Genomic DNA, 15766 nt, shown 5'->3' with positions numbered 1-15766 from the left:
CAGATGGTGACTGACTAAGGATGATGGGAGGAAGCAAAGTGTGGAAAACAAAGACAGAAGGGGGAATCCCCTTGGCATCCTGGGGAGTGATGGGTTTGGACAGAAAGAGAAGAGAGGGATAGAGGGATGGAAAGGTAATCTCTTCTCTGCTCCCCATTTCTCTCTCAGCATACAGATAAATGGTCGACCTTGGTAGAGATTTACTGAAAGCAGCAGCATAAATCCTATTGTTTCTTGTTACCTTGAATGCACCATGACTCTGACATGAATCTCTAAAGATCATGCTAAACTGATGAGTTGTAAGAGGCTTTTTGAATGTCTCCTCTGACAATAATGTGATTCCAAATCAGTGGGACTCAATATTGTTATCTTTCACTAATAAATAACCCAACTGGTTAACTCCAATCTAGAAATCAAAAAAGAAATTAGAAGCTGAGAAAAGTGTTTGAAAGATGAGTTAATATTTTGTCCCAAGTCGCCCTTGTTAAAGAGTATAGATCAGTAGGATGCATTCAATCAACCCTTCTCCCGGTGTTTGTCTTCACCTCAAGCTGTCGATTTATTCCTGGAGATGTGCCCTGTATTTCTTCTCACAACCCCGAGGCTGCAGCAGGGACATATTGCAGCCTTCTCACGTCCCCCATAAAAACTGTCAGCGGGTGAGGAGTGAGGACTTTTCCAAGACGACCGGGGCCCTAATGCATTCTAATATGCTTCATTATAATGACATCTCCCATCAACAATATGAGAGGGAGAGACTCGCATGGCAAGAGAAAGGGGAAAGAGAGAGGGAGAAGTGATTAAGTGTTTGCCTCTACCCAACCGTCAATTATCTTGTCAAAGTCACAAATCTAATCAACGCTTCATTGCATCTCTCTCCCTCTTCTACTCTTCTTCCTCTTCCTTTACAGTCTCTCTTTAAGTCTCTGAATCCTCCATATTTGCCAATAAATGGGTAGCCTGCATAGATAGATAGGTGCATTGTGTGCCATCTTTTTAATTGCATGTATTGTAGCCTCATTCCCAGAGGGCTCTTTTTTTCCATTAAGATATCAGCAGGGAGCCTTATTAATCAGAGACATTGAACTATACAATAACGATATCTCCCACATGGCAGACACAGGACTTGTGTTGTGCATGACCTGGCTTGAGCTTGCCTCTGCCATCTGATTGGCTAGTTCCTCTCAAGCACAGCTAGTGTAATTAGTTTTAGTTCATTTCTTTCAACAAATAACCAAGTTTCAATTATTTGATGCACATGGTGTCCTAACATAGACATTATCACAGTGCAGCAAGCAAACGCTTACAGCTATGAGATAAATCCACTCAGCACTGTACCTGCGAGCACCCCAGGGGGTTACAGTGCTAAATTTAATCCGAGGATAGGAACAATAAGAGTCCAGGCCTCAGTGAAAATCCCAAGGATCACTATTTTTCAGCACAAAGGTGACACAGCACCATTGAAGCTTGCCGCCTGACTGCAGCATGTAGGACTCCTGTTCAGCAGACTGTTCTGTGTCTCTCTCTATCATCAATCTGTTTTTCCTAGCACACACACACTGACCAAAAAGTAATCATGTGAGTAAAGTGCTGATGGATGTTGGAACTGCCTCATCAACAATGAGAGATTCTGCTGATAAATCAAAAGACAACGTGATTATTGTGAAGATGTCCCCTAGTCCTGAGTTTTAAGTTGATCTTATATAATCCATTGTAGTGGTCTTCAGTGAAAACAGTACTGAGAAATCTCTTGACCCCAAGTCTTGAACACACTGCTGTCACTAAAGATGTAATTTGTCTTTTATTGTGTCTTTTTCTACAGCTGTTTCTACCATCCTCCCACCCTTCAGAAAAGTCATCATTTTTGTTCAACTCATGTAAAACCGAAACAAATCCTTGACACTTATCTGCCACAAAATAGATGCAAAATGAAGAAAAATATACCCGTACAATGCCGGAGCATTGTAGTCTCATTTACTCTAACTCTTAACAGCAGATTCATCACTTTGGCTATAAAACAAACTCTTGTACAGAGGTTTACTGCATTATGAGACAATAGTTAATCATGATTTCTACTTGGCCACTACTCTGATTAACTGCCATAAAACCAGTAATTTATGGTATGAAACTGCAGAATACTTTCCACATTTTTAGAGATGCTAATTTAGTGTAAGTTACAAATGAAGCTGTTATCTAAATTTAACTGTTTGTTAGAAACTGTTTGTTCACAGTGTTGTCTGAGTTACTTGTCCTCAGCTGGTCTATCCTAAGAACCCACCACCACCGTCCTATGCCTCCTACAGACTGTGTCTATTTAGCAACCTTTTAGCAATTAAGTTTCTGGCATGCTACACTGAGACATGAATCTCATATGACAACAACTTCGACATGTGCAGACTGTATGATGACAACTCCCACTAAACGCCACTCGTAGGCTAAGATGCAAGCCGGTATGCAAGAAATAAACGTCATCATGTTTTAATGAATAATTTAGCAGTTTGGGATTTTGATAGGACAAAACACACAATTGAATAAAGAAATGGAACAAAATAAACATGTTTAAGAAGAACATCATTACAGAGGACCTGGGATTACATGCATGCATGCATATTATTTTACTCTATTTCCTGTGATACCATGTCGATTTTTGTTGTTTTCTAGAGATTTCAAGAAATCAAAACATTATCATGGGAAATCAAATGTTGTTATCCCAATATAAGATTAAAAAAGTTTAGATCTCGAGACAACACGCAAAATTTACTTATTATTATCAAGGCATATCAAATATGTGGATGTACGTTTGTTTTGGCATGCATACATAACAGACTTTTGACCACATTTTTTTCTGAGGGACACATTCAGGACCCACGCAGAACAGTTTTACGACCTGACCCGTCAATTGAGAGCCCCTAAACTAGAGATTTGGGCATATCAAACAAAAAAGACATTTATATTAAAGAAATGTTGATATCCTGATTAAAAAACATTCCAGACTATGAAGATTCTTGTAGCTATTGTTGGCATATGAAACATTTCTGAATGAAAAACAACAGACATTTTATTACTGCTGTGCATTTTACCCATTTATTTATTATTTACCTACTTTTGTATTTGCTCATTCAGTGCCTTACTGATTAATTCTGTATATTTTCAAAATATATTGTCGTCATAAAAAAAACAATTACTACCATATATCCATAAGTATTTACAGCAATAGCTTTATACATCTCTCATTGCACTCCTGTTTTTGTCATTTACTTATGTAGTTTTGCAGTTTGTTGTCTTTTTTGCACTCCTCTCTTGGTATTTGGTCTGTGAGAAATGAATTTTCTTTTAGCTGTATACCATGTTTGGGAATTAATCATAAGTGACCCTAAGTTCACTGAAAATTAAAGTACTTCTTATGATTTTCTGCCCAATAGGGGCTTTAATTTATTTTAATTTGTAATCTAATGTTTTATGTAATGTAAAACTAGCAAACTATGAAATGCATTATTCAAAATCATCATTCTTCTTTTGAATTTTGACAGATCACCCCTCTCAGGGGTCCCAGGGAGGGCGGGACGCTTGTGACCATCCGTGGTGAGAACCTGGGTTTGGAGTTCAGAGAGATTCAGGGAAACGTGAAGGTGGCTGAAGTTGAATGCACCCCCATACGCGAGGGCTACATCCCTGCTGAGCAGTAAGTCCCATTTTCCCTTCAGCGTTCACATTACTAGGTAATGAATAGCCTGTCCTTACCTCAGTTTACCTTTTGATTTTTATGCCTGCACAGTACTGATATGTTGCAGCAGCCAGTTAAAAGCAGCTTTTAATAGCACATATCCTCATAATTACAGGTTGTAATGATCTTTACTGTACAGTAATTCAGCCTTTTATCCACTAAAAGAGACATAACAGCCAAAAATATAGTCGTTTTCTGTGCGCACTACAGCAATAGGCGGAATTGGGCAGTATTTCAGAATAGCAGCAAAGCTAAATCACAAATTCAGCGTAATATTTCAGCTCTCTGTCCTCTTCACATATTCTCACTGAAAGCACTTTGACCACAGCTGAACCCTTCGTGCCCTACAGGGAAGAAGACACTTCAGTCACACACAGATACAACACTATGTAACCTGTGTTACCCACATGACGGAGCCATAAAAAGCCAGCATGACCAAGTGATCATGAGTCAGAGTTCTCACCTCAGGGTGTTTGTGCTTGAGCCTGAATCTTTAACTCAGCAAGAGAAAAGATGAAGAGAGAGAGAGAGAGAGACTATGACATGAGCAGGAATGCTAAATTGGCCTATTCCCAAAACCGGAAGAAATGAGAGTTCGATCGAATTTAAGTCACAGCCGTGCACAAAGTGTTCAAGAGACTTGAATATGTTATGCTGTGGACAGCAGGGAAGAACTCAAGTCTTCATTTTTCATGGTAGCGCTCACACAGACCCCACTCACACACTGGCGCAGGCACACAGACACAAGCACGCACAGCCCTTTAATCACTTTAGAAAGTTCAGAAGGTTACATTCAGTTGACATTTGAGTTTAATCCGAAGCTTTGGTCCCTTACAGGTGCCGTCTATCAAATTATTTTAAACTAGTTTAAAGTTGCCTTATCAACACACGCAGTGCTTCTTCTTCTGCTAAGAAAGTAAGTTGTGTGCCAGCACTTTCTAAGCAAATGCTGACCCAGCAGAGGAGGTAGCTGTATTTGAGGTCATATGTAAAAGGATAGAGACTTTTTCCTTTTTCTCCCACAAGTTGGCAGTGCACAGGAGCTGAAGTCACTGCCAAGTAATGCATTATTTTACTGAGGTTTTAGAATAGCTTTAGGTCCTTTTTTTTAACATAATCTGCTCTGAATATGCTGGGAGGGCAAACTGCTGTCGAGTTTTCTAGGACTCTCATGTATATTTTATGTGTTAGATATAAATTTAGGTGCATAATTAATTTGATTTATCTTACTTTCTCTATGATAATGCCATTTTGTGTTTCCAGGATTGTGTGTGAGATGGGAAAGGCAGAGAAGAGCCAGTATACTGGGAATGTGCAGGTCTGTGTTGGGGTTGGAGAATGCAGGCCAGAATTCATGGCAAAGTCCACCAAGTATTACTACTTTGTGGTATGTATTTCAGTATTTCATCGATTTTTTTTTGTTTCCTTTACCAACAAGAGGCATGGATTTTTATCTGTGTTTATAGATGTCATTTGCATTTTAGTTAAATGAGAGTCAAACCATAAAAGCAAGTAAGGCACATTTTGTATACATTTCAGAAAATGGCATATTCTGAAAAATCAATTGGAAGAGATATAAAACAACCTTCTTGGTCATTATTGGGACCAGGTACTGGCACATGTAGAGCTGATGATCAATGCAAAAACAATTAGTGAAAATAATCATTGACATCCATTTTTATTAGTGCCATCAAAATTTTCTATTCATTTCAATAAATTAGTCACAGTGGTGAAAAATGTGCTAATTAATCGCATTAACACACGCTTATGCCATCACAAAACCGGCTAAAGCCGCTTTGTAACTTCGACTGCAATTTATGTAAAAATTCTCTGTGCTCTTGTTTTTTTTTTTAAATTGATGCCATTCAGAAACATGTCTTTTCTGATTTTTTTGTTAAAATCTACCAGTAATATAATATTCTCAAATTATCGACATATACATTCAAATGCGATTAATTAATTACAAAGCCTATGATTAATTATATTTTTTAACCAACTAATAGCACTAATTTTGATATGAAATGCACAGTGTGTAAATTCAGCCACATAATAGAAAAAAGCTGTTAAAAGTGGCCTTCCTGATTCGCACTGCTATTCACAAAGCTTCCGGAAAGGCTTTTAATGCTAACCAGTAAGAACACTTTTAACTGCTTTTCTCCCTCAGTATTTGAAATTCTTTTGCGGAACCAATACGTCAATTCAAAAAACAAAAAAGTTAGCTGCAGAGGTTAGAGATGAGCAGGCCTGGTTTCAAGTCTTTACCTAACATTGAAATGCCGATTGGGACCACAATGTGTCAAAGGGTAGGGGTCAGAGCTCTGAGTTATAGGGGTGAGCTTGGGTGACTGACTTCTTCCATCAGCCGACAGACATTAATTATGGTTCAGTCAGGAACACTCTTGTCATACATTTAACCATTTTATTGAATATACAGTTTTACTTGGTAAAGAAGGCTCTTCTCAAAACCCCACATAGATAGAAACATTATGACAATGCATATTGAATACATTAAAATTAGCTCAAAAGCTAATAAATCATGAATCTGAATATGAGGATGCAAGAAGCTTTAAGGAAAAGGCTGGGGTGGAGGAGGTTAAGCTTTGCCAGCAGCTGCAGCGTGGTGTTGTCATTTCTTGTCAAGATGGCTCCATCATGACAGCTGCCTGCCAGACACACCATTTCATGGCAAAATTGTATATGTTGTAGTTTAAAAGAAGGTTTAGAATGACTATTTGAGCTGAAAATAAAAGCATTTTTCATTTTGTGTTGCTTTTATGCAATTCACATTTAATTTTCTAATGTGCTTTAATGTCTACATTCATTATGCATCCATCACATATGTAATTAGCCTTTACTAGCAAAAAGACACCCCTGCTGCATATGTCACCCTCTGCATGTTAGCACCCTGTCAGTAGTTGTCTGCTCTCTCACCTGCTGTGGTATTACTCCATGTTCATGTTGGTTCCTGTGTAGATTTGGCTGTGATCCCACATGCTGCAGATCTCACTGAGGGTCTCCCTTTCAGGGTTTTTTTTCTCCTGTGTGTATTAGCAGCATTAGATATCTGCCAGTCACTAAAGGGCAGCGTGAGAAAGAAATACTAATAGCTATAAAAACATGAAAACATGCACTCTGCACATAATTAATCAGCATCACTTACACGCTTTAAAATAAATGTGCAGTTGTTGCCATTATGAGCTTGTTTTATGCAGTGATATTCTTTTTATTGCCACATATTAACGGGCACTGGCCAGGGTTTATTTCTCAATGGGGTCTCTGTAAAGGATTATACGATGTCAGGTCGAGATGTCACACCACACAGCAGGCTGAAGATGAGATTAGAAGAGGGCCAAATGAACTGGAGGAGGATTTACTTTAGGCACAGCTTCCAGAGAGTTACATCAGCTGCTGCTGTGTTACTTTAAAATGAAAGCTTTTAACCACAGTATATATGTGTATGTGGGTGGGATTGGCTGGAGCAGGTATAAATTAACAGCTTTTTTAGCTCACTGAAAATCAGCATGGAAGTTTAATATAGTCAAATGGGAGCAAGAAATGGCTCTGCCTCTAACTTTAACAATGCTTGCCCTATTACTGAGCTATAAAAGATATAATTTGACAAGGATTTATTGCTTGGAACACAACAATTTCTTTCTAACGCTGTTAAAACAGCAGGAGTAGACCATTATTACATAGCTGTGTAAATTTTTTGAATTTGGGTTGAATAAAGGTATAAAGCATGTGTTGTATTTCATGTTTATATAAAAAGAACTGATTTTTAAATAAGAATAGTCATTTCCCATACTTCAAACACTGCATCATTCTGTGTCTCTTAAATGTATCGACTTCTATGCCTTGTGCATTCACACTAGTGTTCTTCTCTGTAGCTTTTCATGTTTCATTTGAGTTTTCACCTTGATCCCATCCTGTGATTTACAGTTGACCTTTTAACCATTGCCCTTTCTCCAGATCCCACGGATTATTAACCTTAAGCCTAACAGAGGACCCGTCTCTGGGGGAACCATTGTCAACATCACTGGCAGCCACCTCGATGCTGGGAGCAATGTGTCAATCATGTTTAAGGACCAGCCATGCACTTATCTGAGGTAAATCAGGAACAGGCAAATCAATTTAGAGAGCTAATTCAAGGACAGTACTAGTCAAATGAATGATTATTTTTATACATATTTTCCAGAATGAACAGGGATAATGGGTTGAAATGTGAGAAAATAAGGTGCAGATCAATGAATGATGCACATTTATTAAAATATGACATTTAAGTATTGATCCATTTTATTACATTGCAAATTTTATGCTTGGTAAATCCTATCAGCTAGGAAAGTGACTTTTCTTATAGTTGAAATAAAAAGGAAAAGACAATAAATGAAATTAAATCTACCACTTTCAACTGATCAATGCACAAGTTCAGTCAATAAACTATCTATCCATATCAACTTAGTTAACCAGTCATCTGTCTTAGGTGCTACATGGGTATTGGATATTTGTCTGCAGTGATATACAACGAAGTTTATTACATCTGATTGTCTACACATTGTAATAAAATGTTTAATATAAATCCATATCAGGGAACACAGTGTTTGTCGTGGACAATTTTTTTATGACCAACTAATACAGCTAGTTGTTCATCATTCTCTCATCACTGTAGGAGGGGTGGACAGTGGCTCACATGCAGAACTCATGCTTCGCTTCATGGTTATGGAAACGTGTCGGTGTCTGTGAGCATAGACAGGGCTCACCTTCAGAAAGACCTGCGCTTTGAGTATGTGGAGGATCCCACCATCACAAAGATAGAGCCTGAGTGGAGCATCTACAGGTATGGTGCATTTTTCAGTCTTAGTTGGAGATTGATACTAATCTGTGATTTTGAGGTAAACTAAACCTAGCACAGAAAGAAAGAAAATTTGTGATTGGTAGATTTTTTTTTTTTCTTTTTGTTGTAACAATGTTTCTTGGCGATACATTTTATACCGTTGGAAAGCCTGTTTATTATATTTGTAAGGAACATGCATTTGTGGGATGAGCAGCAGAGCTGAGTATGTGGGTTGCGCCCATAAAAAATTAGCCAGATTTTCTATGCCAATGCCATTCTGCCATTGATTCTTGTTTGGTGGATTGGATGATTGAAGTCTGAAGAAACAAGACATATTGGCAATTGAATCATTTATTCATTAAACAAGCAGGAGCCTCAGTAGCGTGTGGAAGAACCAAACTGGTCACCAGCCTGGTCACACACTGCTGTGGGATGGCATCCCATTCTTCAACCAGCATTTGACACAGGTTGGCCAATGTGGTTGTGTTGGTCACTCTGGCATGAACAGCTTGCCCAAGCTGTTCCAACAAGTGTTCAATGGGGTTGAGGTGAGGAATGCTGACAGGCCATTCCACCCCCTCCACTCCCAAATTCTGGAGGTGGTTTGTAATAAACCCCATTCTCTGGGTGTGAGCGTTGTCATCAAAGTTTGGTCCCAGACTGTAAAGATATGGGATTGCCACTGGTTGCAGAATCTTACCCAATATCTCTCTGCATTGAGATTGCCTCTAATGTTGACAAGCCTTGTTTTTCCAGTGAGGGAGATGTCGCCCCACACCATCACACTACCTCCACCAAACAATGTTACTTTATCGGTTCAGCAATCAGCGCATCTTCTCCACACTTTGACCCGACTATCTAACTGCTGTAGGCAGAATCTGGACTCATCGCTGAATTTAACAGTTGCCAGACAGGCCCCTGATTGTCAGCACCAGGGAGTACCAGAAACTCAAAACAAGAGTCAATATCAACAGCAAAATAAGCTGTTTGTCATTGACAGAGAAGAAGTGGCAAATTTTTCATGAGCGCAACCCACATACTAAGCTCTGCTGCTCACCCCACAAATGCATGTTCCTTACAAATGTGGCACCATTTGCGTTGCTAAAAGAAATAATCTAACAAACACAAATTTACTTTATTTTTGTGCAAAGTTTAGCTAAGAAAATGCTAAAAACTTTGGATGAAAATGAAGCTTATCCATCTACAATGAGATGATTTAATATGTGCAGCATTGTTTTTCACCCTGCAGCTTCATAATTCTTTATATCTTGTTTTCAATCTCTGTGTCTCTCACAGTGGACACACCCCAGTAACAGTGACGGGAACAAACCTGGACATCATTCAGACCCCCCTCATAAGAGCCAAATATAACAGCTTTGAAACTCTCAATGTAAGTGAATGAGAACTCAAACAATACAGGTGATTAAGGTGCTTTTATGAGTTTCATCATGGAAATCTAGATCTTATACATATAAAGCACATACTTGGATGTGATTCACTTTTTAAGTACTGTGTGTGACTTCAATATTTTAGATCTTTTATTCCTTTCTGCTTCTCTGCATCATTAAAAATGAAGTTAATTAACTGACCGACTGATTCAGTGTGATCACACTCAGTCACTGAGATGCCTCTACCACCAGCAGTGTTTCTGAGCTAGTAACTTTCTTTGTTAGCCCACTGTTTCAAAGGAGGTCAACCATCGTGAATATCAGGTTAGCATGACTAAATATCTCAGTGCCACTTTTAGGTAAATGGGTCAAAGAGAAACTGGCAGGCTTTGTGGAAATTAAAAGGTAGGAACTGAAGCTGTTAAGAATGATGTAATTCCTCTCTGAACCTCTGTAACAATGGAGAAGTTTTGACATCAAACTTAAAACCGCAGAGACTGGCCCTTATCATTTTTTTTCACCCTCTGGTCACCCTTTCACTCACAAGAGAGGAGATAAAGCCACACAAGGGTCTGTGTGATCTGATTGTGAGAAGCGGAAGTGACAAAAGGGAGCAATGCTATCTTCATGGTCCATTTGAGCATGAACCTGCGCCATGTTTAGCATCTGTTTCACATACAAGCTTTGCATCTCAAGCTACTGAACAGGCAGTTTGCACAAACACAAAATAAAGGTGTGCCCTCATTAAGCCTCCTCAGTTTTGCACTAAACCAGAGAGAAACAAAAATAAACCAACTGGCTTTTAAAGCAACATTTGTGCAAAGAGAAGAGAGGGTTTTCTTTTCTGTCAGTACATGTCAGCTATGTCCTGAAGACCTTGCTGGATTTGTCAAGCTTGATGTTCAAGGAGCCAATTAGAGCGACAGGCAATGGTTTGAGTGGCTGGAAGGCAGAGGTTACCGTGGAAATGTGAAATGTCTGTGAATGAGACGAGAATGTCTGTGAATGAGACCTGTGCTGGTGGTTTGATTTGTCAATGTCCTGTCAGACCAAGAGGAATGGAGATGTGAGAGGGATATTGAAGGGCGAGAGGCATGACAATGACAGATTGGACAAGCTGCTCTTGTTTATAAAAGGTGCATATAAGAGATAAGAATGAAGAAAGACGAATTTATAACAGGATACATGTCAAATGAAGCACCAGAGAAAGGCAGAGAACCAGAGTGAGACACTAAAAAAAGGTGTGAGAGACCCTGTTACTGAGCAGTAAAGTGGTATGGAGAATGATGAGTGACGGAATAAGAGAAGAAAAGATCACAGAGAAGAATAACAGGACGGAGAATCAGGAAGTGATGAGAGGGTGGTGGGGGTCTTTCTGGAGGGTAATGAAGATGGGGTAGGACCTAGTTATCACTCCTGGATCTTCACACATCAAAGCCTGATTGCGGTGAGACTGCACACACTCTCTAACTACTCCTCATTCAGTGACTTCCTTTGAGGAAAACACTCCAACAGCTTCTTCTGTGGGCTTTTTGAAATAGAGGAGTTTCAAGGTTAAATTGACTCTGTAGTGGGCTTTGTGAAATAAAAACCTGTAACATAAAAGCTTCACGCTAACTGTTGATGGGATACCTTTGCTTTAAACATCAGGAGAGATGTGTTCATTCATAAATGTAACTCCTGTCTTTCTATGCCAGCTGTGCCAGGTGCTGAGTCCTACCACCATGTTGTGCCAGGCCCCTGAGCTGTCCATCAGCCTGGCCAGGCACCAAGAAGTGCCTGAAAGACCCGATGAGTTTGGCTTTAAACTGGATGACGTGCAGGCACTGATGGCGCTCAACACCACAAACTTTATCTACTACCCAAACCCTGAGTTTGAGCCGCTCAGTGTCTCTGGAGTGTTGGAGCTAAAACCTGGATCGCCCATTATACTGAAGGTGAAAGGAGCAGTATTAACCAAACTTACTCATCATCATAATCATCATAAAAAAGGAAAATTATTTGGATTTTTTTCCTAACATGTGAAAGGCTATTTGAATTTTATTAGATGAGGTTTGATTACGTGTTATGAAACCTTTCATATTTTTTATATCACCTGTCAGGATCAGATCCAGAGGGGTGTTCAAGGATGGCATGGATACCCTTGGATTCTGATTGGCCATGTCAAAATAAAAAACAGTGGTTTGCTATTTGGCTTGTCAGAGGTGGGAATTGTGCAGGGTTCCTGCAGAACCTTGAAAAGTCTTAAATAGTCTTAAATTGCACATTTGAAATTTCAGGCCATATCAAGTCTTAGAAGTGATTTTTACAAGTTAAAGGTCTTCAGTTTTAGCTGGCACTTTGAGTACAACATTTTCTTATCAAGTCTTTGTTTTCTAGCCAACCTTATAGTATAACCTTCCTCCACAAATTGTTGCATTAATATTCTCCATAATTCAGGGCATTCAGTGTTGGATGTTCTAAAATTCCTGGAGGAGGACCCCAGACCCATCTCGGATTTTGTCTGACTCACTGTGATTTAATGAACTCCTTACTGTTGTGAAACACTAGTGCAGTGCTCTAACATCTGGAATATGTTGTTGGAGCCCACATTATTTCAACAGGTTTTCCCAGAAAGAAGAATTTTTCTGCTTTTTAATAGTTACACTCTTTAGAATCAGCTCAGCACACCTGCTCAGCACCAAAACTGTTATGATGCATAGCAATATATTATATATACACATATGTGTGTGTGCATAGATAGATAGATAGATAGATAGATAGATAGATAGATAGATAGATAGCAGAGCCATTAAATGTGCCAGAAGTCGTAAAATTTAGGCATTTATGCCCAAAGAAATTGTTATGCCCTACACAGTTTGGCATTTCATTAACAGTTTATTACATCAGAAAATTCAGTCCTGACCTGGTGTACTGAGAAATCCCATGCCTCTCATTTTTGACAGTTTATTGTGCAAAAAGTGGTATTATTTTTTCTCAGTTAAGGTCTTACAAAGACTGTAAGTTTATTTTCAAAAGCCTGTAGGAACCCTGCTGTGCTAAAACTAACCAATTAGGTTTTGCTGTAATAATCTTCCTTCTTTCTTTCTTTGCATTTCAGTGTAGCACACTGAGTACTTACTGCTATTCTGTACCAGCATGAAGATTTAAGCCAAGAGGATTTATTTGTTGCCACTCTTGTCGTTTTTTTTAAATGAAAGTATTAACGCGAAGGCGCTAGTTCAGTTGTTAAAGCAGGCACCTATATACAGTCCTCATTGAACCAGTTGCAGGGTCAATTCCTGATTCTGGCACTATTTGGTGCATTTCTTGCCCAGGTCTCCACATATTTCTTGTCTCTCTTTACCTTCCCTATCTAATGGAGGAAAAGCACCAAAAAAAAAAATCTTAAACAATAAATATATACAGGAATAAAACATCTCTGTGACACCTTAATGTAATGGTTACAGCGGGTATGATTAGTAGCAATAGAAATGATAAATAGTTATGTATTCATGTGCCCTACTTGGGCCACCTTTTTCAAAAACATCTGAATTCACTTTTGTCCCCCAGGTAATTTCTGAGCATATGTCAGACAGAATAATACTGTTGAAGCCCAATCCAATGTTAATCATCTGTTGTGTTATTTTGACATTGAGAGAAGCTCTACCAAACATACACATAATACTTTGATTGCCCATAGGCGATCGGGACTGAGCTCTTTGTTGATGCTTGAAGATTACTTACATTTTGAAAGAAAATAATAAAATTCTATTTTATTTAGACAAAAATATTTATTTTATTTTAGTTCATTTTAAAGTCTGGCCCTCAAAGTGCCTGTCAAGACAAAATCTGGCCCCTGTTGAACATAAACATATGTTTATGTTCTATAAAGTAGTTAGAGATGTTTTTTTGACCCCTTCCTAGTAGACCCTCCTTTGAAGTCTCTGACCAGATATGTATTTTCTTTTGCAGGGGCGAAACTTTCTCCCACCAACAAATAGTGGAAATGGAAAGCTGAACTACACAGTCCTGATTGGTGAGAAGCCCTGCATGCTAACCGTGTCAGAAACCCAGCTGCTGTGTGAGTCGCCCAACCTGACAGGTCGACACAAGGTTCTGGTGAGTGACAGTGAGACACGAGAGAGACTACAAACATGCAGATACAAATCAAAGACAGAAGACTGTGGTGGAAAACGCAGACAGACCTACAAACCGATTGACAGTTTGGCAGACAAACCGACATTTGTCATGTTGCTCTCTATCCAACTTCTTGTCTACTTTGAGACAGACTGCGGCTCTAATCCAATCAGCTGTGTGGTTCCTGTTACTGGCCACCAGCACACAAAAGACAAACAAATAAGCCTTCAATAAGAGGGATTAGGGCCTCTGCAAACTCAATAAAGATTCCATTTGTGGTTATAAACGGGACCACTTTGAACAAAATGCTTCCTGATGTTACCACCTGAACCCAGCAGCACAGAAAGAGATGGATGCATTACTGTAACACAGTTAGTATAGACACAAATAAAAACAAGTGTGTACACATTTAAAATACAAATCAATATGTCTGAGCTTTGGCTGAGACTTTCAAGACACAAATATGTCTTATCAAAATAAAGCAGAAGGCAGTGTTATGATGGTTCCTAAAAGCAAGTGATATAATATGACCTCCTCATGAGTTTAATTGCCAGTTATCTATCATTTCTAAGTATGGAATGATAAACCCTTTCTGGCTGCAGTGATATTTCAGTGTAGCTCTTCTCTGATTATTGAACCTCTTATCCCATGTCTGAAGTATCCACACAAGTTGCTAACCTATGGCCCTGTCTATTAAAACCTCTCAAGAAGGTAAATTGTTTTTTTCACATTCAGTATCTGCACGGAGTGATTATTATCTCCTTCTCTATTTTCCACCTTCACAAGGCTCGTGTGGGTGGTATCGAGTTTTCCCCCGGTGTGGTCCACATCACATCTGACAGCCCGCTCAGCAGCACGGCCATCATCGGCATCACTGCTGCTGGCGCCATGCTTATCCTCTTCATTGTCATAGTACTTATCGCTTACAAGCGCAAATCTCGTGAGAGTGACCTCACATTGAAGAGGCTGCAGATGCAGATGGACAACCTGGAGTCACGAGTGGCTCTGGAGTGCAAAGAGGGTAAGACATTTATTCAAATATATGAAATTAGAGTAGTTTTACTCAGTATGTACTTTTTTTCTCTGCTTGTTTTGAACTTTGTGACTTTTGCAAAAACTGTGTTTAAACAACTTGACTCTTTTTATCCTTAGGTGTTTTCTGTTTACAGTTCTCATAATGTTTTAAATTTTGAGTTTGGAATCCCTATGGTGTGAGAAACTTAACATGTATACCAGAAATGGAAGTGGCATTTGCAGAATAAAGCTGTTTAAAGAGTTTCAAAGTTGTTTTTTTAAATTAAGTAGTCAGCTTTAGGAAGTAACTGTAGTCTACCTCAAATTTTAAGATCCATTCATGCATAGATAGGCTTATTAATTTGCTAAAATTTGTGTACCTTGTTTACCCATCAGCCTTTGCAGAGCTACAGACAGACATCCATGAACTTACCAGTGATCTGGATGGAGCAGGAATCCCCTTCTTGGACTATAGGACGTACACTATGAGGGTGCTCTTTCCAGGCATCGAGGAACATCCTGTTCTCAGAGATCTGGAGGTATGGAAGCATATTTTTCTTATAACTTACATTTAACAGCCCATGTTTTACACTTTAAACACCTTACCATTTGCTAAAAGAGGACTTGTTAAATTAACTTTTCTCTATTTGTAACCTTAAAGTCCCTGTAAAGGGATATCTAAAATTTGTG

At 39.0% G+C, this 15766-nt stretch overlaps 1 protein-coding gene across 2 annotated transcripts in view; it reads left to right on the top strand.

Annotated features, from left to right (window-relative positions):
• Positions 1-15766, top strand: part of plxna4 (plexin A4) — a 283307-nt gene that overhangs the window by 224641 nt on the left and 42900 nt on the right. For both annotated transcript variants that reach the window (XM_041780599.1, XM_041780598.1), the window contains exons 13-21: positions 3531-3682; positions 4988-5111; positions 7694-7830; positions 8391-8558; positions 9852-9945; positions 11641-11880; positions 13898-14044; positions 14849-15083; positions 15473-15615. In XM_041780599.1, the coding sequence (XP_041636533.1) occupies positions 3531-3682; positions 4988-5111; positions 7694-7830; positions 8391-8558; positions 9852-9945; positions 11641-11880; positions 13898-14044; positions 14849-15083; positions 15473-15615 (1440 nt within the window). The remainder of the gene's footprint in view (positions 1-3530; positions 3683-4987; positions 5112-7693; positions 7831-8390; positions 8559-9851; positions 9946-11640; positions 11881-13897; positions 14045-14848; positions 15084-15472; positions 15616-15766) is intronic.

This window comes from Cheilinus undulatus, linkage group 23 (genome assembly GCF_018320785.1).
Source record: "Cheilinus undulatus linkage group 23, ASM1832078v1, whole genome shotgun sequence".
NCBI lineage: Eukaryota > Metazoa > Chordata > Actinopteri > Labriformes > Labridae > Cheilinus > Cheilinus undulatus.
The sequence above is the reverse complement of the archived record's forward strand: the minus strand, read 5'-3'. Positions and strand labels throughout refer to the sequence as shown.